The sequence below is a fragment of the Falco biarmicus genome, chromosome 4 (assembly GCF_023638135.1).
Source record: "Falco biarmicus isolate bFalBia1 chromosome 4, bFalBia1.pri, whole genome shotgun sequence".
Taxonomy (NCBI): Eukaryota; Metazoa; Chordata; class Aves; order Falconiformes; family Falconidae; genus Falco; species Falco biarmicus.
In genome coordinates this window covers 55,990,184-56,017,217 of record NC_079291.1, presented here as the reverse complement: position 1 = coordinate 56,017,217, position 27,034 = coordinate 55,990,184, and the positions used below count along the sequence as shown (strand labels likewise).

Below are 27,034 nucleotides of genomic sequence, written 5' to 3'. Positions count from 1 at the left end.
TTAGAAATGCTAAAGATAGGAAAAGCAAATGAATGAATATATAAAAGCTTTCCTTTGAACAGATTGCAGTTTTAATGTGGAATGTCAGGATTAACATTAAAACCATGTAGCTTGTATTTGTTGCTCCACCTTGTGCATCCACCTCTTTCCCTCTTGCATTCCTTTGCAAGCATGGCTATATCCACACAGCATACCTGTTTATTTGTTAAGCCTACCTGCTACACTAATCAATTATTTCTAGATAAGCACTTTATTTAACATCTTGTGCCATGCATGACTTGCAGATGGTGATGTGTTCTGTATAAGATGAGTTTACTGCTAATCTTGCAGAGTGCATAGCAAGATAAAGCAAATCTGTGACAAAATTACACATAAAAATTTTTTTTATATATACAGCTTTCATAGTGAGGTATATTCAGGGTAAACTTTTCCTACAGACAGAATATTGGTCCAAATCATCAGTGACTAAAACGTGTAGTCCATGCACTGGGCTCCTAGCAATTAACTGTTCTCAATGCAATACCCTTGCAGTAAGGCAGGCTGAAGGCTAGAAAAGTCTTAATGACTGAGATAACCCAGGAAATACAGTGACAGAGCAATTTATGAAAACCCTGTACCCATACTTTTCCTCTTCTGTGGATGACCAGAACTGGGGATCTATGGCTTTGTCCCACATATCTTGTGTTGATCTAAATCACATTATTTTTGTGGATGAAGATCAGACAAATCTGATTGCATATCACTCCCCTTTGTGTTAGTACTAAGACAAAAAGATTGTAAAGGCTCTGTTCATCTGGGCACCCAAGCCTGAATTGTTTTGTTCACCACTCTCTTTTCAGCAAACACAGGCAGTATTTTAAAGGTTATTCACAAAATAAAACAAAAGCCAACAGCAGATCCTCAGTTGATACAAAGCGATGTCACACTACTGATCTTAATAAAAGATCTCACTCCTATGTCACCTGACGACCTCACTCCAAGTCTTTATTAAACATTTGCAGTTTGAGCAGAAGTTGGTATTACCAAAAGCTGCACTGGTTTAACTGCTGGAGTGATTTGTGCATCGACTCTCTCAAATCAGTTTAAATCTGGCTTATGAAGGCTTAGCTTCTGCTGCTGGATTTGCAAGTTCACGTGAAACCCCTTTAACGTATTCTGAGCTGACATAAGAATGTTCACTCATGACTTTGCATCAGTTTAACTCAATTGGATTCAAACCTGAAAAGCAGTGGGATGACTAGCCCAAAGCATCAGAAAAGTGAGACTGAAATAGGGAAGAAATAACGTTAATAAGTTCTCATTTCTAGGTGAGAATAGCAAGAGGTTGGCTTGGTGGAGATCTTACGTGGCATAGACCCATGCATCACCCCAGCAAGTTTCCTTCCTAACATGCTCATACTTGTAGGACCCCTCGTTCTTGACTCAACATCCTATTTCTTCCCTGTACTACTGCTGCAGCTGAAATATATTAAGTCATTCCGAGCTATCAGAGGCAGTGAATTAGCTTATAAATGATGATAAAGTGTAATTGAGAATACGTGCTATTGGAAAATCAAACCATTTTATTTTTAGTTTGTCTAACCACACTTAACATGACTAGGGACAGTCAGACCTTTCATTATTAGGAGTTCATATGCTTCAAAATGCACAGGAAAATTGCCAGCACAGTGATGGACTAAATAATGATAATGTTGAGAAGCAAACACTGACAGTAAGAAAATAATAATAGTTTGCTCTATTATAATGTCTTTTTCTTGAATAATTGAAAGATCTCTGCGTGATTAGAACAGAAGCAGAAAAGTTCTCATTTATACTGCAGTAAGAGACTTATTTCACTTATGTCATTGACACTGTACCTAAATTTTGGAAACCATTGGTCCTGAGGCAAAGGCACAGAGTAGCACTCGGATGGCCAAGGGGACCAGTTACCATCAGACTTGAGTCCTTTCCCTGTCTGCAGACAGTCTGGGACCTTTCTGAGTTTGACACAAGTCCCATGAGAGCTCTGGGAAATAAAACTGAGCTGTTGCCATCCTGCCCCTCTGTCCCCAGAAAAGACCCCAGTAAGACCAGCATCCCACCTGGCAGTTACTGTAGACCCTGGGGGTTCCCATGCACATGCCACCCCCCTGCCTGACCCACTGCTTTCCAGGCCAAATCAGAGCCCAGCCTAAATGAACTTGGGTCTGTCTGTCCCAAATCAAGAAATCTCCGATGTCCCCTCATTTGTTGTCCATCAGGGAATGATTTCAGAGGCACCACTTCCCTGCAAGTTTCTTCCCAGCAAAGGAGGCTATGGCAATATTTTAAAAGGATGAGTGGGATGATGATAGACCATTTAATGTGAAAATGATACTAGGCGAAGTTATGGTGAGGCTGCTACAAGATACGTACAGGAAAGAAATAGCATAATTAATGCTAGTTAGCATGATTTCATGGGAATAGTTCTTGTAAAAGTGATATGGTCCTTTGACTTGATTACAAATTATGCTGATGACGGTAACTGTGCTGATATAATATCCTTAGATTTCAGAGAGGAATCTGATACCATGGGACACTGTGATGAAAAAATGAGCTTTGTACCAAGCCAAGTAAACATATTTTATATTAATTTAAAATGGCTGATGGATCTCGAAGAGTAATTGCAAACAGTGATGACACCGTATATTCAGTGATGCGTGTCTCAGGGTGAGGGATCCTTCAGAATGAGAACTGTCCTTAATCTGAACTTTAACAGCTTCGGGAAGAAAATATAAAATCTTTGCTGACAACACACAAAGTGAGCAGAGCAGTAAGTGATATTGCAGATAAGGGAATTATACTGACTGATCTGGATCACAGTGAAAAACAGATCAATTGTACAACATGCATTTTAATAAAACCATATACATCGTATACCTCGGGAAGAGGAAAGTAGGTCACTCCAAGGGTCATTTCTTTGAAAACAGAAGCTGAGAAGGGCTTAGGGGTTGGGGTGACTGTTCAACAGGGCACAAGCTTTTGGGCAGGTCCAATAAATGAGGTGACTACTAAATCCCTCAAGATGCAGGGAAACAACCTAGCGAGGAGAAGGAGAGGGCAATGCTTCAATACTGGATTTCCACCAAACTGCTGGAAATGGGGTGGTAAAATGGGAAAGTCTCTGCAGGGAGCTATGAGTGTGATTAGAAATCTGAAGGAACCATGACAGTTAGAAGCTCTGGGTTTTTTTTAATTACCCAAAGCAATGTTCAGTGTTAACTCACCGGCAGCAAAGATGGAAATGATAGGAGAAGATACCTAATGGCAGATCACTAGTGCCTCAAGTTCAACAAATTGGACCTAAAAATACAGCACCTGTTTCTAACAGTGAGGACAGAGGACACAGGAATAGATTATCCAATAATATAATTTTTGGCCATTATTTGACATCATGGCACTGTAAATGAGATAGATGTCTTTGTACAAGCTGTGCCCAGGCTTGGCTAGGTGTTATAACCTGTGCCTGAAATTACTGCGGGAAGTCTGGGGGGCTCTGCTGTAGCAAAGGGGGGATTGACACATTGTGCAAGTCTATTTCTGGGTTGAAAATCTGAATTGGCTTCAGCTGGGGAAGTCGCCCATGAGATCAGGAGAGCTAGGGGCCAGGCACAGGCTCTGGATATGCCCCACTGTGGTTTAGGGCAGGGGGTGGCTCGGTTTCCAGGCTCTCTCTAAAGAAGTCACCAGGAAGGTGGTTTCACGTGTAAAGGTGTTGATGGAAACCAAGAGGTATGAAACCTTTTCTTATACGAGGCTATATATGTTGCTGTTCCTGCATGCAGCAGAAATTCAGCCCTTTCCATGGCAAGGTTTGCAGCTAAACTTCTAAAATGAATTTATGATAATAACTTGCCTTTATGTATCCAGGTCTTTAAGTCCTTTCACTTGTCTCAGTGCAAATCAAGAGTGCTTCCAGCAGACCAAATGGCATCAGGCTGGTGTAAGAGCAGAAGCAGCGAGAGAAGAATGAAAGCCCCTGTTAATAATTAATTTAGAGAGGTGTTACAGGATTTGCTCCAGCCTCATGTCGTGTTTTGTTATCTACAAGCCATTGAACATAATTCAGCAGAAGGAAAAAAGCAGGATGCGGGCATCGCCATTGATTGCACTGCTGAAACCTGGATGTCTGTGTCCTGTCACAGGGCTTGTGGGTGGGAGCTGGGTGCAGCGGCATGTGTAACAGAAGTGCAGTGGCTTTGTGCTGTCATGGATTAAAATTGAACAAAAATATTGTCCTGCATAACAGCAAATGGGAAAAAAAAGCTACTTTGACAAAGGCCAAAGCTATATCCAAATAAGCCCTTGATTTGGAAATTATTTGGCATTTTGGTGAACACAGTAAACTTGGTCTTAGAACAACAAAGCTAGACATTGATTAACATCCCAAATTGAAAGATAAAATTAGAAGGAAAAAAAAAAAGGAAAGAAATTGAATAGTCATCAGGAATGGGCCTATACAGAAAAAAAATAAAAAATTGGTCAAGCAGCTTTTCCTGTATAAAAATTAGCTTCATTCATAAATGCACAAAATATAAATCTGGATTTTGAAAGAGCTACATAATTTTGTATTGTACATTGTAGATGAAGCTGCTGCTATACATGCATGAAACCCATATTACTCCTCCGGCTATTTTTCTTCCTCAGCAATGCAAAAATGGTGGGGAAACGCATGTTACATTATTAGCTTGCCAGAAAATTGGACACTAATATAAGAGAAACCAAGAGCTGATATTTTCCATAATCAGATTCACAATTGAATAAAATTTAATTTTTATGGATCAATATCACCTTGTCTTGGTTTCAGAAATGTAGATGGAGAAGAGGAAGAGCTTAATGTCTGCCTACCAGATTTTATTCTCCAAAGCATGAGACAGAGATGGAGACAAATTCACGCAGTGGGGCTGGTGCTTGCAGCAGGGCGCTCAGGCATCTCTGCCTGGACTGTGCAACTGCAGCATCTCCAAAAGCTGTGAATATGGAGAAACCTTCTTGACATAGGAAGGGGAAAAATATATTTTGTGATAGTGTTCTTCCCTCAGAAAGTATTGGTAAATGATGTGCAGCTTGCCTTGTTGATGTACTGGTATTATAACGCTGCGTTCAAACCCGGCAGCCATAGAGGATCTGTAGATGGTCTGACCTTTATTGCTTTTGCATAGCTTCAGAGTGTTGCTCATTGCCCGTGCCATCATTCCAATACCTTAAAAGCTCCTTTTACCTTTTATTTTTACATACGATTTTACACAGAAGTATACAGCCCTGCCTGGGTTGGTGTGTAGGAACTTTACAGCATGCCACAGGAAAAAATAATGCATATTTTTTCAAAATTAGAAAGGCTTCACTGTTTTAATCATGCATACTGATCAGACAGGGGAAGCTGCCTTCGTACACTATGTCTCAATCAGTTATTATTTAAATAAGTAATATTTTTCACAGCTAGAGTTCACGTTCCAAGGACTATGGAGGCCTGAGTTCAGTAAAAGATTTCAGAAATCTTATTTTTTGGTCTATTTTAAGACACTGTGATGTACCCCAGCTGTTTCCAATTAATCATATGATTATGAGAGATAGTTTGGAGTGTATTTTCCAGTAGGATCTGAGATGTCAAGATGACTTCACAGATTGGTCCTGAATTAAAAAATTTCCCTTGAAAAAACATCATCCCATGCATGGGATGCCAACAGATTAGCTCTTCAATTACAAAGTGATTGAGATATAATCATGTGTGAAGTCTTCAATGGTGGTCTGGCTCCTCAAGTAGTGTTAGTAGTTATCCACCTGTCACCATGTGAGGGTTCAGCCTAGTTAATCAAGGATGCACAACAACTTGTTAGCAAAGCATCTGGGTAAGTGATGATATTAAATCTCTTTTTCCTCTCCTGTTTCTCCAAGGTGGTGGTCAATGCTCTCGTGGGAGCCATCCCTTCCATCATGAATGTTCTGCTTGTCTGCCTCATCTTCTGGCTTATCTTTAGCATCATGGGAGTGAACCTGTTTGCTGGGAAGTTTGGGAAATGCATTAACAAGACAGAAGGAGATATGCCTTTAGACTCAAAAATTATTAACAACATGAGTGACTGCATACTGTATAACGTGTCAGGCACATTTTACTGGACAAAAGTTAAAGTTAACTTTGATAATGTTGGTGCTGGGTACCTGGCTCTGCTGCAAGTGGTAAGTGTGACCATCAGAAACTAATGGGCAAATGTTGCTTATTCCCACTGAAATCAACAGTTTAAAGGCTCGGTTAACATCTATGCTTTTCAGAATTTTTCACCCTCACCCATCAGGGAATGCTTTTCCTCAAATGTAAATGAGTCATATTTGGTGTATTAATTTGGCCTAGGGATGTTTATGGCAGCTTCTGGGTTTAGTTTGAATTTCTGGTGCATCACTAATATAGCCCTTTGGGAGGCAATTGGACTGTTCAGGAGAATTAAAGACCAAGACACTGGAACAGGTTGCCCAGAGCAGCTGTGGATGCTCCATCCCTTGAGATGTCCAGGGCCAGGCTGGATGGGGCTTTGAACAACCTGGTCTAGTGGCAGGTGTCCCTGCCCATGGCAGGGGGGTGGGAACTAGATGATCTTTAAGGTCCCTTCCAACCCAAACCATTCTGTGATTCTATGATGCCATGATTCTGCGATTCTATGACCATTTTGTGATATTGTAATCCAGAGCAAAGTTCAGTTCCAGAAACAAAAAGTCATGGCCCAGGAAGGACTGTTCATGCAGACAGAGTGTACTAGCCCCCCTGAAAAGCCTGGAACTTCACTACGCTCTGCTGGGAAAAAATGAAGTTGCAGTGCCTTCGGTTACTCAGCTCAAGTTACTGCATAAAGCTGTAATCACAAAGGAGTCTTAATTTACAGTCCTCTGCTTACCTTCCATGGAGATGTTAGAGACACCTGTGCCTCTCATTCTGGTTCTTCACCTCATTTCCACCTGCTAAACTTCACAAGTCAGACTGAACCTAACTGTGAAACGTGGAGGTGATCAGATTGCTGTGCTCCATACAGCCTGGTGTCTCCAGAAAGGTGGCAAGAGCATATCAGAGAAGAGACTGTTGAGGTTCAAAACCGATGGCAATACTTGATCTATAAAGACAGAACATTCAGCAGCAAATGTAAAACATGGATAAATGAGTTATATGTGCTGAGATTTACTGTGTTGTGATGCAGCACAGCCCGATGGATAGAGCCACAGGAGACTCCATCTTCTTGTCCGAGCTCTGTTGCCAGACTACTGAGTGAATTTAGACAAATTGCTTTGTGTTTCAGTTCCACGTGCCCCTCATGTAAAATAGTGGTAACAATACTTATTTCCATTGTTCCTAACTTGCTCTGAAGCCTAGTGATGGCAAGGGCTGGATACGCACTAGCAATGTTTGTTGTGTTGCATTTTATGTTCATGGAATTAAACAAGTCCCTCGCTACACCCTTGGACAGGGACGTTACTTTCTTGAATTGCCTGTGACGGCATTCCTTGCTTCTGGGATAAAAACTTGCATGCTGGGAGCTCAAGTCAGCTGTCACGTATAGACATTCACCCCTTGCAGTGCAATAGGGTGCTGCCCTGGGTCCCCCCTGCCCTTCTGAGAGGGCGTGAGCCTCCCACAGCTCCCCATCGGATCTGCCAGCCCTACTCCTTCCCATCACACAGGTTTGCTTTCTCCCAGATCTTCCCCACCCCACCCCCCCCCACCCCCCAGTCACAGATGCATGAAATAGCTCCATGAAGTAGCTTTCATTTTTGTAGAAATGCTTATCCTGATCCACTGTGTCCTGGTACACGTACACTGGAGTGTGAGATTTTCTGACCACTGTCCATCGAGCCTTTGCTTTCATACCCTCTGGAAAGCAGAAAGGTTAGAATGGGCACAACCCCTTCTGGTTCTTTCCATGACATAAAGCTGAACTTGCTGAGAGTGAAAGCTTTTATCTTTCGCATGTAATTATGATATCCAGCTCACCCATGCAGGGCAGATTAATTCACTTTGAACGTCTTTAATTAGATTTTCCGTTCTATATAGTGCTTTCTTTTTCTTTTATTTAAACATCCAACGTAGCTGAGCAAAATTTCCCCGGTTTAAAATATTGTGCTTACCTGAAGCTTCCTATCTCCTCCACGACTACATAACAGATGCCTAGTTTGGTGAAAAAATTCCATCAGAACAGTAGTTACTCCTTCATCATTTCTTTTATAAGGCACAGGCTCCAGCATTCTGGAAATCTGCAACTTTTCATAAATGGGTGTTGCTAAGGAATATCCTGAAGCACTGTCTTCTACTGTTCTGCAGCATCAGTTCCTGGGCACATGGCACTGGTGATACTGGTTGCATTCAGCAGGTGGGATTGTCTTCTGTTGGAACCAGTGGTGGCAGAAGAAGCATAACTGGTTGTAAGGTGGATCTCGGCACCTCAGCACATTTATGAAGGGACAGTTTAGTGCTGATATTTTCCAGCTGCCAATGGACTTGATGACCCTGCACGTTTCTTTCAAACCTGTGATCCTGTATTGGGTAGCAGAGAAGTAGTACAAAAGGAATGCCGTAAATGTGGAGTCTGTGCAGGACAAACTTGATTATGGTAGGAAATTAAGGAGTCCCAAAACGTTGTTCAGCTTCTACAGCAGGCACTGACTTCTTCCAGGAGGAAAGGCAGGAGCCAGATGCCATTAGGGGATTGCTTTTAGCTTTCATCCTGCACCTGGAGCTCTTATGTCTAATGCTAATGACAGTCTTAGGCAATAAAGATGACAGGCACAGAGAAGGGGCCCAAACATCTGGATCTCCTTTGCCAGACTCCAGCCAAGGAGTGTCGGTTACAGGTGCTCCTTGCCAAATATCCTCCATATGGGGTTGTGTTTCATGAGCAAACCACCGTGGGAATTGCAGGGGATCAGTTAACAGCTCAGCTCTCCTAAAGAGACAGGCACATCCAGGCATCTTTTTTCAGGCTGAGACAGTGCGCAGCAATGATGAGATAGGCATTTTGGTTACAACCAGCCGGGGTCCAAAACAGGAGCTTTTAAGTGGGACTTGTCTTTTGACTGCTGACTTTTTCTCCTGCTGCAACATACTCTTTAAGTGACTCTGAAGTTACCTTTGAAGGCCTGAATGTGTCTGAAAATCCAAATGGAAATATGTAAAACAAATCTGCCTGCCTAGTATTCTGTCTTCACTTCTACAACATCATTTAAAGAAATTAGAAGTTACTACTATGGAAGCTTTAAGGCTTCCTACTATCCAGAGGCAAACTTTCTGACAATTGGTTGAGAACTACATGAAACTTTCCCCAAATATTCTCTGCTATTTTCCTACCCTGTTTAGGATCCATCACATTCTGACAATGCCACTTTGAATTTATGAGTCTGAGAAAACATTCACATGAGGTGGTCAGTCAAGTTTCAAGCTTCTCCAACTAACAGGTTGTCTCAGAACAGATTACTAAAATAGGAGGTAGCCTCTGCTCACTCTACAAGCAAGAGAAATACCTCATTCACAGGGAAGAAAAGATCATTATTATAATGACTTTTTAATTTGCAAGAAGGATGATTCACTCTTCAGGGGATTGAACACCCTTAACACCCTAATCTGTTAGGAAAAAAATATTGCTACAACCTAGTGCTTCAGTAATGTTTTTTCTATATACCCAGAATTGCTTTGCAGATCACAGCACCTATGTTTTATAAATCTGTATTTGAGCTGAACAAAGAAATAGCCTAAATTTCCGGTAGGAATCTTGCGTTTCCCTTGTGGAATCCTTCCTTTCATGTTATGATCACCTCCAAATATTTTTTTGCAATGTATCTTGAAATTTTGGGAATCTATTGAAGAACACCAAGAAGACAAGTTGTCTCTCCCATACCATCTGGCTTGCTTGGAAAAGTTCTCCTTAGACAGGAATAGACTTACGTCTAATACGTCCTACAGTTCTTTCTCACTCTGGGATGCCAGAGAAGGGATGGGAAGATGACAGAAGCACTCCTAGACCAGTACAGCAATCAGGAGCCACAGAGTTAAATCAGCCTCTCATCCCAGGTTTGAAGTCATGACTGAGCTCATAAATCAGCTACAAAACTGTCATGAGACAGCAGTGTGTGTCTAAAATGAGAGTTACACAATCTCTTGCACTTCTGTAAACTGCAATGCCAGATTCTACTCTCACTGTGGATGAAAAATGTGCAAAAAGTCTGTGCTTCTGAACACACCATAAATTGGTGCACCAGGGTAGATTTCTCCATATGTCCAAAGATCAAAGATCCTGTGTCCAATTCCATGAGGAAGTACTGGTGGAAATTCAAAGGGAGCAGAGGCAGTGCCCTTGGAGCCCACACAGCCCAGCGCAGTGCAGACCTCTGGGGTGCCCTGGTGGGTCCAATGCTCAGTGGTGCCCTCCCCACCAAATCTTAACACAAAGTAGATATAAAACAAATGTTCCGTATAAAATTGCTGCTATGTTAAAATTGAACAAACTGAAAAATATGACAGAAAAGCCAGCAGACAGTGGAGTTAGCATAGCCAACTTACAGACATGTAGTTTGGCTGTACTGCTGGTGCCTGGTTTAGTTTTCAGAAGTTTCTCTCACCAACAGTAGTGCTTAAAGAAGTATTTTGGAAATGCAAAGACCAGGATTTCTACTGTCAAAAGCAGCCATTTTTATTGCGCTAATGCAATCCTCTTCTTGAAAAAAACAAACCAAACAAACAAACAAAACCCAAAAAACCCACAACCAAACAAAAAAAACCAAAACAAACAAAAAAAACCCCTATAACACCCCCCCCCCCCCCCAAAACCCCAAGTAAACTCACAGATATAAAGGCTTGTTGTGTTTTAAGGCTCCAGCTAGTGCCATCCCACCTATCCTCCTCCCCACTAATTTACTGCATTGCAGCTATAACCACCAGTCAAATAACAAAACATAATCCCATCCCAAGATGAGTTTATCAGTAGATAATCTCATCACATGACAGTTTCAGTGGAAAGTGGTGTTTCTTTGGATAGCTTCCAGGCAGGATAATATCACAAACACTCCCATGAAGATTTTGTCACTTCCTTATCCACACTGTAAGTGGTTACTAATTCCAGATAAATAATTTCTTTTCCAGTGTTATATTTCTTTCATTCTCAGTATCTTTTACCCTCTGCAGATGAAGTGTCTAGGGAAGCTTTCCAGAAGCCCCATGGATTTTTAGTTCTCTTACTTCTGGACAACTGGGAAAAACAGAAAATCACAGTACTTCATTCTCTTAATATTTATTTTTGTCAGATCACTTCATCATCCATTACCACTATAAACCACTGTGCCTGGCAGTAGAGTCTCTTGCGTCTGTGGTACACATTGAAGGGTAAAACAGCTACTCAAGAGAAAAGATTTCTTCCCAAGTGGGAGAAAAGTACAGGCTAAGATCATATAGTTTTGTGCCACAGAGAGGATTTCTTGTTTCATCCCACCCTCCCTTCCTGAACGGCACTTGGAGCTGGAAGCTGCAAGTGACTGTAAATGACACCAGAAAGTTTTTCATCAGATTAGAAAGAGAACAGCAAAAAAGTAAAATATTAGAACAGTTAAGGAGGATCAGCATGACAACTTCAAATAATTATTTGTTTCTATAAAACTGCTGATCATTCCTGTAAACACTTTATATCTAAAGTGGCTTTTAAAACACTGTACCATGGAATAGATTTTCCAAAGTGTTCTGATTTGGGTGTTGGGGGGGTGTAATCTCTTTCAACCAGTAGACAAAAATGAATGCAACCTTTCAAACATTATTTTATTTATAGTTGAATGAGAAATACGGTTGACCTCTTGTACAGCATTTTGCTTTAGTTCAGTAGCCTTCAGAGGGAAATGGGAAGGCAGCGTTACCTTCAGGATTTAGTGTAATAGTGGAGAGTGGATAATGGAGCATTTCTAAAACCACTGGATGTACCTAGCTGAACACGAATGCCTGGGCTTCTCCTGGGAACCACTGGCCAAATTCATATTAGCATTATCTGGAATTGCGTGCCTACGTACCAGGAGAAAATTCAACCTAAGTGTCAGTAGGATGCAAAAAAATATTGGGTGTGGGTCTTTCATGGATGCTAGTGTAAATCTGATTACATGAATAAATCCAAAAATGCCTGATTATCTGCTCACACTGGTTTTAAATCCAGGCTAAATCTAAATGGGTCAGAAGTCAAATGAGAAACAACCCCAGAGAACGAATATAAAGGCAACGTGGCTTAGGCCAGGGTCAGACCCAATGCCAGGTGTGTTTGGCATCAGGCTGCACCTGACGAGATGCACATAGTGAGAGCAGAAAGTCATGATTTTGCTACAGAATAGTAAAAAATCACTTCTGTGTATTTCTCCTAGGAGTGTTGCCACTACCCTTCCTGCATTGCAGGTTCCAGTCAGAGACACTGACTTCTGTAGAATCCCTCCTTGTTTAAATAATTAAAAAAAATAAAAAAAATAAAAAACCTTGATGTAAAAAAAAAAATCAGATCTGAACAGTAAAGCAGATTGTTTCCAGGTCCGGGCTCACAGCAGGTGCTGATTGCCTTTGCTCCCTTCCAGTCAGCTGTGATTTATGCAGCTCCCTGGGCTTTAACTTTGCCTTGATTTACCCTGTTTTAAAAGAGGGCAGAATCCAACCTTCAGTGGGATCCTACAGTGCAGTTGCTGCCTGTCAGCCTGGACAAGCACTATGGATGGGATGCGTGTCAGCTGGTCCGAGACTTGTGCAGGAGAGCACTCCGAGTTGTCCTGTGTAGTCTTATTTCTTCATTACTTGAAATTCTTAAGGTCAAAACTTCCAAAGATTTAATGGCCATCTTTTTTCTCCTTTTCAAAATCTCTTTCAAAAACCTCTAGTTTACCCCTACAAGGCAAGAAAATCAGAAAACATGAATAAGAGAATCTAGGAGAAAGCCATTTTGGAATGATTTTAAACACCTAGATGATCATAAACTCAGGGATACATACTGCTTTAAAAGAGAGGCAATTCCTTAACTGTGAAGAACATGCTCAACGTTGCATTTTTAAAACTCATCACAGAAATGATATAATCATTTAAATATACACTTATTTAATATGCTTAATTATGCATTTCGTTTTTTTTCTTTCAGGCCACATTTAAAGGTTGGATGGATATTATGTATGCAGCAGTGGATTCACGAGAGGTAAGTCACTACAAGGAAACTAATCATTTCCTTCCCCGTTGACCTTTGCAGCATTTGTGGTGTCTGACAACAAAAAAAATACATGCAGGTTACAAGTCCCTGTCTTTCTCTGGTTAAGAAAGTTGCAGACCTTGATTTTTTGCAGCTGCTACTAAGGCATCACAACGCTCAGCTTAAAACAAATGTAGCCCTCAGTTCTTGCACAACTGATTTATCTATTCATACTGCAAAACTCCCAACACAGAGAGGTACCTCCAAGGTGAGACTGTCTCCCAAAACCCTAAATTTTCCCCTCTGTTCCTTCCAGTCTCCCTGTTGACTGCCGTATTTTCTCAGGTTCTAACTTTTGATGATAGAACCTGTTTAAAAGTGGTGGGTTTAGATTACATTCCCCTTGTAACCCAAATACTCAGCCCTCCCTATGTCTTCACCATGAGTAAGTTTGTTCCCTGCAACCGGCAGCTCCAGTCAAGGAGGGTGGGGGAGCTCCTGGCAGGGAAAGGGGCTGAGCTGGCTTGAGATGTGCTGGAGATCTGGGTGCTGGTGACCGCCCAGGTCTCACCTGCCTCCTGTGCAGCTTTCTGGTTTCCTAAAGACAAAAAAAAAGGCATTTCCCTTGCTACTGCTGCATCACACGTGGTTTGTTTATTTTTTTATCAAAGGATCTGTTGTCTCCTTTCCCCCTTTTAGTAATATTAAAGGAAAAAGATCACACTTACTCTTAATTTTTGAGGTAGCTATCTGGTACTGCTGATTTGACAGGCTGAACTGAGTAACAGGGAGTCAAGCCCTAAACAGAGGACTAGGGGGTAGAAAAACCTCATGGTATCATAGGGGCAGGGAAGCACCTTTGCATAACATAGCTCATGATGTTGATTTATGCTTGTAGTACATGTACACATGTGTGTATCCTCCCTGCTGCTGAATGAAACTCATGGGTTACACGTGAGAAAATACAGCGTTTAGGGAAATGTGAGCTTCTGGCAGTTCGGTTAGATACCTGGAGCTGCTGGGGCAAATCTCAGCATTTTTGCCAAATGTGGTTCATGTGATTTGAGATTACTGGACTGCATTGCTCAGTTCTTCAGCAAGAGATCTTATTCATTTCCACCCTCCATAAAAGAAAAATCGTACTTCTAAATGCAGTGTTTTTCAGTAGCTTTTAGCTATACTGTGATCATACTTCTGTTTTTGTAAGTACCATTGGCTCATATGAGATTAGGGGTAATCAGAAAATTGATTCTTTTCCCCTTCTGGGATCAGACTGAGAACATTTTAATGGATTTATTCTGAAGTTGCACTTTCTGGAGCAGTGTGATGGCTGTGACAGTGTTGTGAAATGCAGCCGAATTGACCGTGGCATTGCAGATGCCAGTAGTAAACTTCAGAGACCGAGGAGCGCTGACTCTGCTAGTGGGAGTTACGCTATTTTTTCTGTTTCATAATCTTTAGTGCCAATGAGCAGTTTTCTTTGAACTGCATGAGTATTTTGATGTGTGCAGAGATGCCGTCATTTTCACATTTTCCCTTTTCCCTTTTCCCTTTGCAGTGTGAGGAGCAGCCTGAATGGGAATGTAATTTATACATGTACCTGTACTTCGTGATTTTCATCATCTTCGGGTCTTTCTTCACATTGAACCTTTTCATTGGTGTCATCATTGACAATTTCAACCAACAAAAGAAGAAGATAAGTAGTGCACATGCTACACATCCACTTGGGATTGCTGCAGAGACCGGGGCAAGGCACAGATTTCCAAGCAGTGGCTTTACCACCTTAGTCTCGAGATTAGCATTGACAGAAGAGGCACAGAAACCACCTTGCAGGACTTTTCCAGAAGCACAGTTGTAGCAGCCCCTGATGCCCCCATAGGATGAGCATCCTGAAAATACAGGCTGGGGGATTGCATTCCCCACAGAAATCAGGGAAGCAGCTCCATGCAGACGGGATCCCTGGTAGAGACTGCCACAGGGGCACAGAGCACCCTGGTGTCCCCCCGACACAAACACCGCTGTCCCTCAGAGCAGCCCAGCGTGTTCCCCTCAGTCCATCGCCTGCCTGCCCCAGGGTGCAGCCAGGGTCAGGGAGGAGCAGCCTGGCTTGAGAGCTCTGTTTCTCACTGCTTTGTAGGCTTTAAACAACGGGCTGAGGTTCTTGTGTTTTCCTTTCTCACCTTCCTCAAGTGCAGGCAGAATCTGAGTCTTACTCCTCCTTGGCTGACTGCACTGCTCTGTGCCTCATGCCCATTGCCTCCACGCTGTAGGCAGCTCCTAGTGCTGCATCCCATAATGCCCCTATTAACTTCAGTAGGCAACTCAGCCCCACGCAGCCGCTCATCACTCCTGCCATGTCAGGATGGGGGAGAGAGTGAGAAAAGTAGAAGTGAGACAGCTCCTGTATTGGGATAAAGACAGTTTAACAGCTAAAGCAAAAACCACATGTGCGAGCAAAGCAGAACAAGGAATTCATTCATCACTTCCCACGGCAAGCAGGTGCTCAGCCACCCCCAGGACAGCCGGGCTCCAGCACCAGTAACGGGGACTGGGGAAGACAAATGCCATCACTCCAAACATCCCCTCTCTTCCTTCTTCTTCCCCAGCATTATGTGCTGAGCATGACGTAGTATGGTATGGAATGTCCCCTTGGTCAGTGGGGGGCAGCTGTCCCACCCGTGTCCCCTCCCAGCTCCTTGTGCCCCCCAGCCAGCGCTGGTGGGGTGGGGTGAGGAGCAGAAAAGCCCTCGGCTCTATGTGAGGCTGCTGGGCAATAACAAAAACATCTCTCTGTTATCAACGCTGTTTTCAGCACAAATCCAAAACATAACCCCATACCAGCTACTACAAAGAAAATTAACTCCATCCCAGGCAAGGAAGGATACCTTCTTAGATATTTTGGTGAAAGCTACATGAAAAGGGAAAGAAGAAAATAGAAGAGAATGCATCCCTGAACTTTGGATGAGGGCGGTGGAGCTCTTTTCATCAAAAATAATGTCTTTGTTCTCACCCTATACTTAGGTGGCCAAGACATCTTTATGACAGAAGAACAGAAAAAGTATTATAATGCAATGAAAAAGCTGGGATCTAAGAAACCTCAAAAGCCAATCCCAAGGCCACTGGTAAGAATGGCATAATTCGGTTCAACTTTGTGTAATAGCTGAATATGTATTTAATAGATTAAATGCAATTCAACTTCCCAGTGTAGGAGCAGTGATCACTGCCAGATGAAAGCCACTTAGTATTTACATGTTTAGATTTTGGACAGTATTTGCAAGTCCAGTCTCCTGTGCCACAAAATTCCCACTGTTCTGAAATATTGACTGGAATTGCAATTTCCATATGCCCATGGCCGCATGCCTGCATTGAATCAATTCATGGCACCAGTCCAGGGTGTTTCTTCAGTAGTTTCAAGATGCATTAGGAGTAAATGGGTTTGAAAACCCTATCATACAACCATTGGTCATCATCTTTAAGCTTATGAAGTTCCGATCAGAAGTAGTATATTGTCTATTTTCCTCTGCTTTCTGATCAATCAGGAGACAATGATGTCATCATTTTGACATGGTTCAAATTCCCTAACTAAACATTTTCCTCCCCTCCAGAACAAATATCAAGGTTTTATTTTTGATGTTGTCTCAAAACAAGCCTTTGATGTCTCCATCATGATCCTCATCTGCCTTAACATGGTTACCATGATGGTGGAAACGGATGACCAAAGTCAAGAAAAAGTGAACATCCTCCATAAAATTAACATGCTTTTTGTTGCCATCTTCACTGGGGAGTGCATCATCAAAATGCTGGCACTGCGACACTACTACTTCACCAACGGCTGGAACATATTTGACTTTGTTGTCGTGATTCTGTCTATCGTAGGTAGGTAAACCTGCATTTTCACCCAAACTCCAAAGTTTAAAAGTCAGACATAAAATTAATTAAACAAAGTTAAAGGCTCTGTGCAATAATATACACTTTCAGTTCAGAGAATTGGATCTTAAGCATATTTTTTTAGTATGCAATTACTGCCTAACAATAACTTGTGTAATCAGCAAAATTATGAGATTTATCGTAACACAGTTTGGTTTCAACGTACGCTTAATGGTTCATAGTGATAAAACATCATTCAGAACTGGCACCGTACACTTAACCCTGGTTCTGCATAACAGCCAAAGACAGAGAAGTAAAAAAGCCACATGAAAAGGACACGTGCATTGTTGTTGTTGTGCTATTTACTTTCTATTAAAACAGTATGAAATAGTCCTTCAGGGCAGGTTTGGGCAGGTGCCGTGAGTCTGTCTGTTCTCAGCCCTGTTGTTACTAGAGCTCCACACCCCCATATGTCCAAGGGAAGAAACAGAAAGACACCATTTTATTGTTAATTTGTGTCTTTTGCTGCTCTGCAGCCCCAACCAGAGATTGTAAGTTAGGTGTTACTCTGTACAGGTCAAATGTGAATTTGAAATCCTGCCAAAAGAGCTTTCATTTACTTTGGAAATAAAGTAGTAACTGGAAGATGATCAACTGATCCAGAGAGCAGAAGGAACTCAGAAATTCAGCTCTTCAAAAAAAGTTTCCATTTTGAAGGAGGGAATAGGTGAATGAAAAGGTGTCATGTTAAGAACACAGAGCCATCTTCTCACTGACTGATGCTCCTGTTGCTCTGAACCCTGTCTGGTGGACCAGAGAACCTGCAAGATCCCAGTGCAGGAGATCTCTGGTGCCCACAGAGCAGCCTGTGCTTTGGGGACTTTGGACCGCCTGGATTTCACAGATTTGGGTCACCCATGGAACATCACTGCCATGCAGCTGCCATGAGAACCTTGGTGCTGGGTGCTCTGGATATGCCCACTACAGCCAGTTAACCAGACCTGTCACATTGGCCATTGTGCTGCCGCGTGATCAGCCAGGTTGTTTGGTGTCAGAGGACTTGGGCCATGCCAGTGAGACCTGTCCCAGGCTGGGCTGGGAGATGTGAGCTCAGCGCAGCTCAGTGCAGCCAGGGATTGCTGTCATTAAACAATCCACCAAGCTGCTCTGTTTCTGCAGGAAGAGTTCAGCTACAGGGATGCAAGCTCTTTTCCTTGCAAGTACAATCTTAGCCCTTAATTCCCTCCCAGCCCATCAGGCAAATGGGAAAAATTAATAAGCAACCAATCAACCAAGCAGCTTTCCAGTAGAAACCTGCGCTTTTGTGGTGCTGGCTCAGAAAAACGAGCCCAGCACAACAGCTCTTCAGTGCTGACTTGCTAACACTTCACAGACAGAAATACTGTCATATCAGAAAAATTCTGACCAGCCGCACTCAAGATAAATCGCTCAGGTGGGTCATGGCTGAAAGCTGCAGATATCTGTGTCCTGTCTGAGTTGATCCTGGTTTCTCATTCCCAGTAGACAAGCTTTCCCTTAATAAAACTGTCACTACCACTGACATCTTTGCTCACAGCCTCAAGAAAGTTTGCATAGATTAAATAGGCATGAAAACACTAATGACAATGCCATTCCCTTTATCATGGTTCTTCCAGTCCAGAGAATTTTTCATTGATTTTGTCCATAATCCTACTGATTGCTTTAAAGAGGAGCCTGGCATTATTTCCCATGTACTAACTCACTGCGTGTCTCTTTTCTTTCCAAGGCACCGTACTTTCTGACATCATCCAGAAATATTTCTTCTCTCCCACACTCTTCAGAGTCATTCGCTTGGCTCGGATTGGCCGGATCCTAAGACTCATCCGGGGAGCCAAAGGAATTCGAACTCTCCTGTTTGCCTTAATGATGTCCCTACCTGCTCTGTTCAACATTGGCCTCTTGCTTTTTCTGGTCATGTTCATTTATGCCATTTTTGGCATGGCTAACTTTGCCTATGTGAAGAAGGAGCATGGGATTGATGACATGTTCAACTTCCAAACCTTTGCTAACAGCATGCTCTGTCTCTTCCAAATCACCACGTCAGCTGGCTGGGATGGTCTTCTCAACCCTATTTTAAACACCGGACCACCATATTGTGACCCAAACCTTCCAAATGCAAATGGTTCAAAGGGAGACTGCGGAAGCCCTGCCGTAGGGATTTTATTCTTTGTTACTTATATCATTATATCATTTCTCATTGTTGTAAACATGTATATAGCCATTATTTTAGAGAACTTCAGTGTAGCCACTGAGGAAAGTACAGAGCCTCTAAGTGAGGATGATTTTGATATGTTCTATGAAATCTGGGAGAAGTTTGACCCTGAAGCCACTCAGTTTATTGAGTATTCTGCACTTTCAGACTTTGCAGACGCGCTGTCAGAACCTTTGCGCATAGCGAAACCAAACAAAATCAAACTCATAGCAATGGACCTGCCCATGGTCAGTGGAGACAGGATCCACTGCTTGGATATTTTGTTTGCTTTTACCAAAAGGGTGCTAGGAGAATCCGGAGAGATGGATGCCCTTAAGATACAGATGGAAGAGAAGTTCATGGCAGCGAATCCGTCTAAGATCTCTTACGAACCGATTACAACAACTCTCAGGCGGAAACAAGAAGAGGTCTCTGCTATCGTCATCCAGCGAGCCTACAGGAGACATTTGTTTCGGCGCTCCATGAAGCAGGCATCTTACTTGTATCGGCACAGAACTTTTGACGGCAGCATCCTCGAGGACGATGCACCCGAGAAGGAGGGTCTTATTGCGTTCATGATGAACGAAAACTATGGCAGGCCAATAGACAAATCAGAAACTCTGTCCTCCACATCTTTCCCTCCATCCTACGACAGCGTCACCAGAGGTACGAGTGATAATCTCCAGCTGAAGATGACGGACTCGAGCAAAAGCGATGAGGCTATAGATTGTCTCTTCTCACCAGACAAGGATAAAGAATCAATTGTTTAAATGTTTGCTTAGAATGCTTTAAAATATTGTTTACAGAATGTAATGCTGTAACTACACAATGATTGAAGCAGCCTTCTTATTAAAAATTAGTTGCAAAAGAAACAGTGGAGTTTTTACCCTTAACTACAGGAGTCTAATAAGTCATATAACCTTTGACCCTGCTCTTTTTGACTTGGCTCAATATTTATATTTATATATGCACAGGAAGGATCTTTGCAGGGTCATAGCTGTTATATCAATGGTGTGAATAAGAATATGCTAGACTGTAAAACAGTAAACACAGTGTATATCTATCCACAGATAAAGCCTGGCTGTATACATTCATTTAAGGTCTTACTCATATTAGTGTGTTTACTTATGGCGATGTATGACCTTGCATTCTAAAAAGAAAAAAAAAAATCACAGCTGCTGTAGCAAAATGTAACACTTACTGTATATGTTGTGAATGGTCTTTCATAAATTTATTATATTTGATATTTTTTTACTTAAAAAAAAAAAAGTCTCTTTTTCCATGGAGATTAATGATCCTTACACTCTTCATGATGAACTCTGAGTCAAGGTAATAGGAACTTGCGGGATCCCCATCGCTTGAAGAGGAAAGTTGTTGCAAAGTAAACTATCAAATTAGCAGCATTTTAACTGTCTATTACACTAAGCCCTCCCTCTTGGGACTTGCAACTGCTCATCAGCAGAAACACAAAAACCTAGAGAAGGAAATAATGTCAAAATCATGAGAGAAATGGCTTGTTCTATCCTTCAGGAAACTAGACAGTAATGGATTCTGTTTGTAAAACTGTTAATAAAAGCACTCATTTTTTAGTATGTTTCAAGAATCTGCTTTGAATACCACAATCAAACTCGCCATAGAAGTAGCGCATCACGTTTGTGTGTAGTGCTCCAAAGCAAAGTTTCTGTTAAGGTAGTGGGATAGGTGATGTTTTCCCCAGGAACACTGAGCTAAGCAGCCTTATTGGAAACTCTGTGCATCAGTATTACTCCAAAAATACTACTACTACTACTACTAATAATAATAATAATAATAACAACAACACCAATTGGACTATGCAGAAGGGCTGCGACAGTCTGCTCAGGAAGGTGGGAGGAGAATTTCCTCTGGATCTGTATATAAATTTTGAGGTTTTGAATCCTTTCTACTCAATGTCCATCTTTCATTATCTCAGATGGTACAATTAGATTACCGGGGAAGGACAAGAAGTACAGGAACCGATAAAAAGAATCTACTAGAAAATAGATATATCCTCATTCCTGTAGGCAAAGTAATATTTATGGTTGATGTGTCCATCAGCTTCAGGCCAAAGAAATGACAACAGGGTGAAAGGTAGATGTGTGGCTGTAGAAAAGTATTAGAGGTTTTATGTCCTAACATAGACTCATATTTATTATTAAACTTTCAGCCTCCATAGAATGTGAGAAAGTATTTATGGAATATAGAGACAAGTCCATCATTACAGACTTTCTTTTTCACCTTCAGACTGATTGTACTTGGGTTTGGTTGGACTTCATGGAAAATCTTGAGATTTCTGTAATGAGCCATTGCACTTTAAGGAAGAGTAATTGTGCTTTTCACCTTGGAGAAGCAAAGATATCAAGAATGTATTTAAGGTGTATTGTCATTGACATTTAGTTGCATCCCAGGTTGTAAAGGAGTCAAAATCCACACGGAGTTGGCAACAAGAATTAAAGCGACATGTTACAGTCAAGTTTATCTATGGCCATTGTTATCTGTCCCCTAACCAAGTCAGAATATGTAAACACAACATGTCAAAAGGATGCCGATGTATCTGTGTAAATATGGGCTAATATATTCTCTCCATTCATTGAGAGGTGTCTCAGGCATTCACTTGAGAGTGGTCTATCGGATAATTCAGAGGATTTGCCATCAGGATTCCTGGGGTCTATTCCTGATTCTTACTACATGATTTTTAGGCAAATAATTTAACCTATCTGTGCCTCAGTTTACCCATCTGTAAAATGGGGGTAATAATACTTACCTACCTCACAGGGGTGTTGTAAGACTTTCTGGTTGCAAAGTGCTATAAGGGAACGAACCGTACTATATAAGTATTATTATAATCATGCTCTCTTGCCCTTTTAACCCCATGTCTATGGTGTACAACATAGGGCTGTTCCTCTGGGCATTTTGTTGCCTTTAAATCTTGTATGTAATTAGATTCTAACTTAAGGGAACTACTCTTTGTTCCTTACAGTGAAAACACTCTTTATTCTTTCCTCCCTCCCCACCCCTAACCCCTCTCAACAAACAAAATTACTCAAGGCTTCTCAAATTAGAGAAACTTTATACAGATTCCCTGTGTATTTACGCTGTAATGTTATTCTGACTGTACATATCACCCAGAAAGAGTATGTGATTTTTATATTTATATGCATATATATATATATACACACACATACGTATATCTATACATATATATGTATCTTGTGAGTTTATAGAGTGGCTGACACTCAGAGGACACAACTTACTGATTCAAATGTTTTCTTCTCAATGGGATTTATTGATCATTAGCAACAAGCTGCTGCCTATAATGAAACTGTTTAATTAGAAAATAGTACATTCATTACTTGCTGAACGAGCATTTATTGGCTGACAACTGGTAAAATTATTTTCCTTTCAAAGCTTTAGAATAAAAAAAGAGGGGGAAATACTAAGAAAAAGGAGCATTTCTTATGTGATTTTTTCACATACAATATGAACTGTTCAAAACCCAAGGAAAAAGCCAGCCAGCACTCAGCAGTGCAGTGTTGGTGATGCTGTTTTAAAATATTTTGATTATTTTCAACTTATATTAGAAAATATTCAACAAGAGTCAGGCCCAGTAACGGTCGGGATGTAATGGGACAATTAGCTGGTCACTGATAATATCAGAGAAGAGCTTTTCCTCTGGTCATTTCACCCTTGCATCGAACATTTCATCGTCATTGCTGTGACACCCTACAGTACTGATGCAATTACAAACAATTCTGGTTTCTACCCAAAACCTGTAAAAAAAAAAAAATCATAATGCAAAAAAACCCCACCAAACTGAAAGAGGGTCTTAACTATAGATGTTTACAGTGCAACTTTCTAAAACTGAATTGTAAATTACTTTCAAGACCTTTGTAACTGGAAGGTTGGGTTTCAATTGGGTTTTCTGTTGTTTTGTGGCACATTTCTTTAGAACTGAAGAGGGAACGGTGTCTTTGTATAGTATGCAGGGCTCCCTTCGAAAACGTCTGATAACCTCAGCTGCAGATCTTTATTACTGGAGATGCTGATCTGAATCTAGCAATGACACAACCTCCCAGTGCAGTGATTTAAAGACACTAACTCAGTAGTTGGCCCACACTGTCTATAAGCATGGTGAGTGCTACCATTTTTTTCTGTTGATTTGTTCGATGAAGGCTACCACATGAATCACTCAAGCTGCAAAAAGAGCAAGGAAAATATCAGCCAATATCACAGGACATATTAAGCTGTTTGTACCTGGAAAAATTCAAGTTTATTATGTTTCTTTATTAAATAAATAAGGATAACAAATATTTTCTGTGCCTTTTTTTAAATTTTATTTTATTTTATTTTATCAACATATATCTTATTTCTCTGAGACTTTCTCAGCACATTTGTTTGGGAAATGCAGGCTGACTTTTGTTAGAAGGCTTGTCAGAGGAAACTCCTCCAGTTCAGCGTGCGTTGTAAGGCTAACTACAGGGCATTAAAGGCTTGAGCCAAAGCTTGTTGAAATCAATGGAGAATTTCTGGGTACTTCAGATGAATTTGAAGCAGACCTGAAAACTTCTCTTCAAGCAGAGTAATTTATAGGATGAGCCCATCATTGATATTTTAACCCATTCTGCCCGGAAGGATTAGCTAGAAGAAGAAGGGTTTTACTGGAAATACGGGATCCTACCTTGAGATTAAAAAATAAATATATAAAACAAATATTTGCTTAATGGTAATATGGATGTCTTTCCAGCTGAATTATATTAATTTGCATTTTGGTTATTATTATATTAGCTATATGTTAAAATTCATACTAAACAAAGAGTACTATCCTTCCCAACGCATGTATGCCTTGATCCTGGGAGGAGCTTCAGAAGGGTGGGGGACAACCTTTAGCTGTTATCAGCATTGATAGAATCAGCCTTATCTTCGCCCAGGCTAGCACTGATTTGGTTACCCTATTTCAGTGCTCTGATTTCTATTTAAATGTGGGAGGTTCCTAATCATACTAAAACAGGAAAAAAAAAAAAAGAAAAAAAAAAAAGAGAGCTGGTTTAAACGGCCATGAAAGTCCACTCAGTCCTTTGAATTAGTTTAATAAAATCAGTTTATAATAATGTTTTACATTAACCTGGGGCAGTCTGACTTGTGGAAAATACTTTTTTTTTTAATAAGGATTTGCTCAAATGTATCATATAATAATATGACTTCTGAGTAATCGTGTATGTAGAATAAATCTGAAAAGTTTTCAGCAAGATATTTTTGGTTGGAAGGAGCAGTTTGCTGAGATGAGAACTCTGTGGAGCCTTGTCTGGTTAGTTAAGGGAATACCTGGTTAGAATTTGTGGTCGAAATTCCCATGGGAAGGAAATTCAGGGTCATAATCCTTGCTATAAAATTTTCCATGCCTAGATTTTTACCAGAATGACCTAACTCCTATATGTGTGTTCCCATCACTGTGCTAGGGGCTGCTTTGGGTTGCAGGACTCGCCTCATTTTCATGCAGAACTTGGGGGAGTTTCTGAAGGCTTTCAGATTTTCCGTTTTTCATGATGAAATTTTAAAAAACTTTTGCCAATGGGATTTCTTGTTTTCCAGCCCTAGCAAGGAACCTAGAGGACTAGCTCCTCAGTAAATCCAAATTTGTGCATGTTGTTTGGGGTTTTTTTAGTCCATGAAATTATATTGATTTTGCAAAGCCACAAATCTATTAAATCAAGCCAATGCGAAATCAGTGAGATCAGTCATGGCCTGCAATTTCCACATTCACCTTGAGATCTATTTTTAGTGGTTTCAGTTCATTCTTTTGATGCAAGTGGTCTTACTAAATAACCAGGACCACTTTGGAAACTAGTCTGGGTTAAGGCAGACAGTTACAGCAGCACAGGCAAACCAAGGCAGTTTTCTTAGGAAAAGCCACACATTAGCAGCTTGCTTTACAGAGGATTTTTGCAATCATCAAAAGATGATGTAGGAAGAGGAGAAATAAAAAATAAATGCTTTGCAGTGTGAAGCCTCCACCGGGCTCTAGTATCAAAGGACACCCATGTAGAATGACAGTGCTGTGTTTCTGACAACAGCAATGCATTTTTCTGCTGCTGGGGTGCTGAGACAAGAGCAGAGCAGGCTTTAAAAAGAGAGAAAACAGACAGGACCACAGAAAAAAAAGAAAAAGAAAAAAAAGAAAAAAAAAGAACAAAACAAAATCGACCCCAAATGCCTGGAAAACGGCTGCTTCTTCATGTCAATTCTCCCAGCCAGCTGTGAAAGACTGGCTGCGCCGTGTGAAGAACAAACATGGAAATCCTTCTGAGTGTTTACATATTGCAAAGAAATAGCAGCCGTGTCAAAGGGAAAGCATGTGAAAGCAAATAGTCCGAGGGGAATAGCTATTGGCAGCGAGTGAAAAAATGCTTCAGAGTCAAACGTCACTGATAACCCCACGAGGGCTGGAGGTGTTGGGCTGCAGTGCGAGTATGGGTTTGTCAGCACCTCCGCCAGAGCTATTTTAGCCAGCTGACAAACAGAGCTTTGAGCAGCTCCTGGCCCACATGCTTTTGCCACGGCAAAGTTTCTGAGACCGCTGCTGCAGCTGCTGTCCCCGGAGTCTCGTTGCTTTATGCTGGGTAGCGAGTCCCTGCCAGGCCAGGGCATCAGCAGGTCCGTTTTTCCTCTAGAGAATAACTACATGGAACACTGCACAGTCCCAGAAACCACCATCCAGTGATCAAACATCATTGGAGTGGCTTGAAAAGTGAGATTTTAATTCAAAAGGAACATCTCTTGGTTTGGTGTATTTTTTGGTTGTTTTGTTTTTTAATTATTTTATTTTTATTTCCCAAAAATGTCAAGGGTATGTCCTGGCCATATTCTCAAGCAATCTGCTTTTCTAAAAACTCTATTAGGAAAAAACCAAACCTGGGGCTTTAAGAGAAAAACACCAAAGACTGAGACAGTTATGATAAAAGCATGCAAAGTGGTCCTAAAATGAGTTAAAATGCTGTAATCTGTTAAAACATGACTTGAACTATATACCTGTGTTTTCTGTGAAACCCCAGTTACTCTAAAGCCAAAGGGAATTTAGCAATTGCCCTGCAGGGAGCCAGGTTTCCAACCCTTTTTTTCCATATACACTGTCCCAGTTGCTCACATTTGTCTTAGTTTTTAATCTTCCCAAACCTGCAGACCAAGCACAGATAAAATAATTTTCATCTTTAGCTCAGGGACAAGCTGTGCAGGTGATAAAGATTTCTACAGAGCATACAAACCTGGAGTCACTGAAGTTTTTACTTTTTTGAGGACCAGCTAAGTTCTACTAGGAAGAAACCCAGAGCATGGTTTGTCTTCATGATGTCCGAGAAGGAGAAAAACTCACTGCATCACACAGGGTTGTTTTTTTAGAATCTACTCGTGCAATTGCAGCCCAGGCATAATGAAAAGTGGACCCAAAGCTCAAAGCTGTCTCGCTTAGAGACAAAACCACATTACAGCTGCAGATCTGTTCACCCCCTTCCTTCAGAAGATCTGCAGAACTGCTGCAGGAGCACAGGTACTACTCCAAACCTGCTCCAAGTGGACATGGAAATGCTGCAGGCTGAGCTAAAGAGCTTCAGGTTAAGCAAAGCTTGCATTCCTGCTTTGGAGCAGACACCACAAGAAACCTACACCCCCCCTGTCAGCTCTGCACCTTTATAGCACACAGGATGATGCTCCCCATCCTATAGCTGTTTCCCAGTTTGCACCT

General features: G+C 41.3%; 1 protein-coding gene across 3 annotated transcripts in view; it reads left to right on the top strand.

Annotated features, from left to right (window-relative positions):
• Positions 1–21,107, top strand: part of LOC130148743 (sodium channel protein type 5 subunit alpha-like) — a 215,420-nt gene extending 194,313 nt beyond the window's left edge. For all 3 annotated transcript variants that reach the window (XM_056337668.1, XM_056337667.1, XM_056337666.1), the window contains 6 exons: positions 5,914–6,195; positions 13,140–13,193; positions 14,743–14,880; positions 16,202–16,306; positions 16,790–17,060; positions 18,817–21,107. In XM_056337668.1, coding sequence (XP_056193643.1) covers positions 5,914–6,195; positions 13,140–13,193; positions 14,743–14,880; positions 16,202–16,306; positions 16,790–17,060; positions 18,817–20,051 — 2,085 coding nt within the window. In that variant the 3' untranslated portion in view covers positions 20,052–21,107. The remainder of the gene's footprint in view (positions 1–5,913; positions 6,196–13,139; positions 13,194–14,742; positions 14,881–16,201; positions 16,307–16,789; positions 17,061–18,816) is intronic.
• Positions 21,108–27,034: the final 5,927 nt, after the last annotated feature.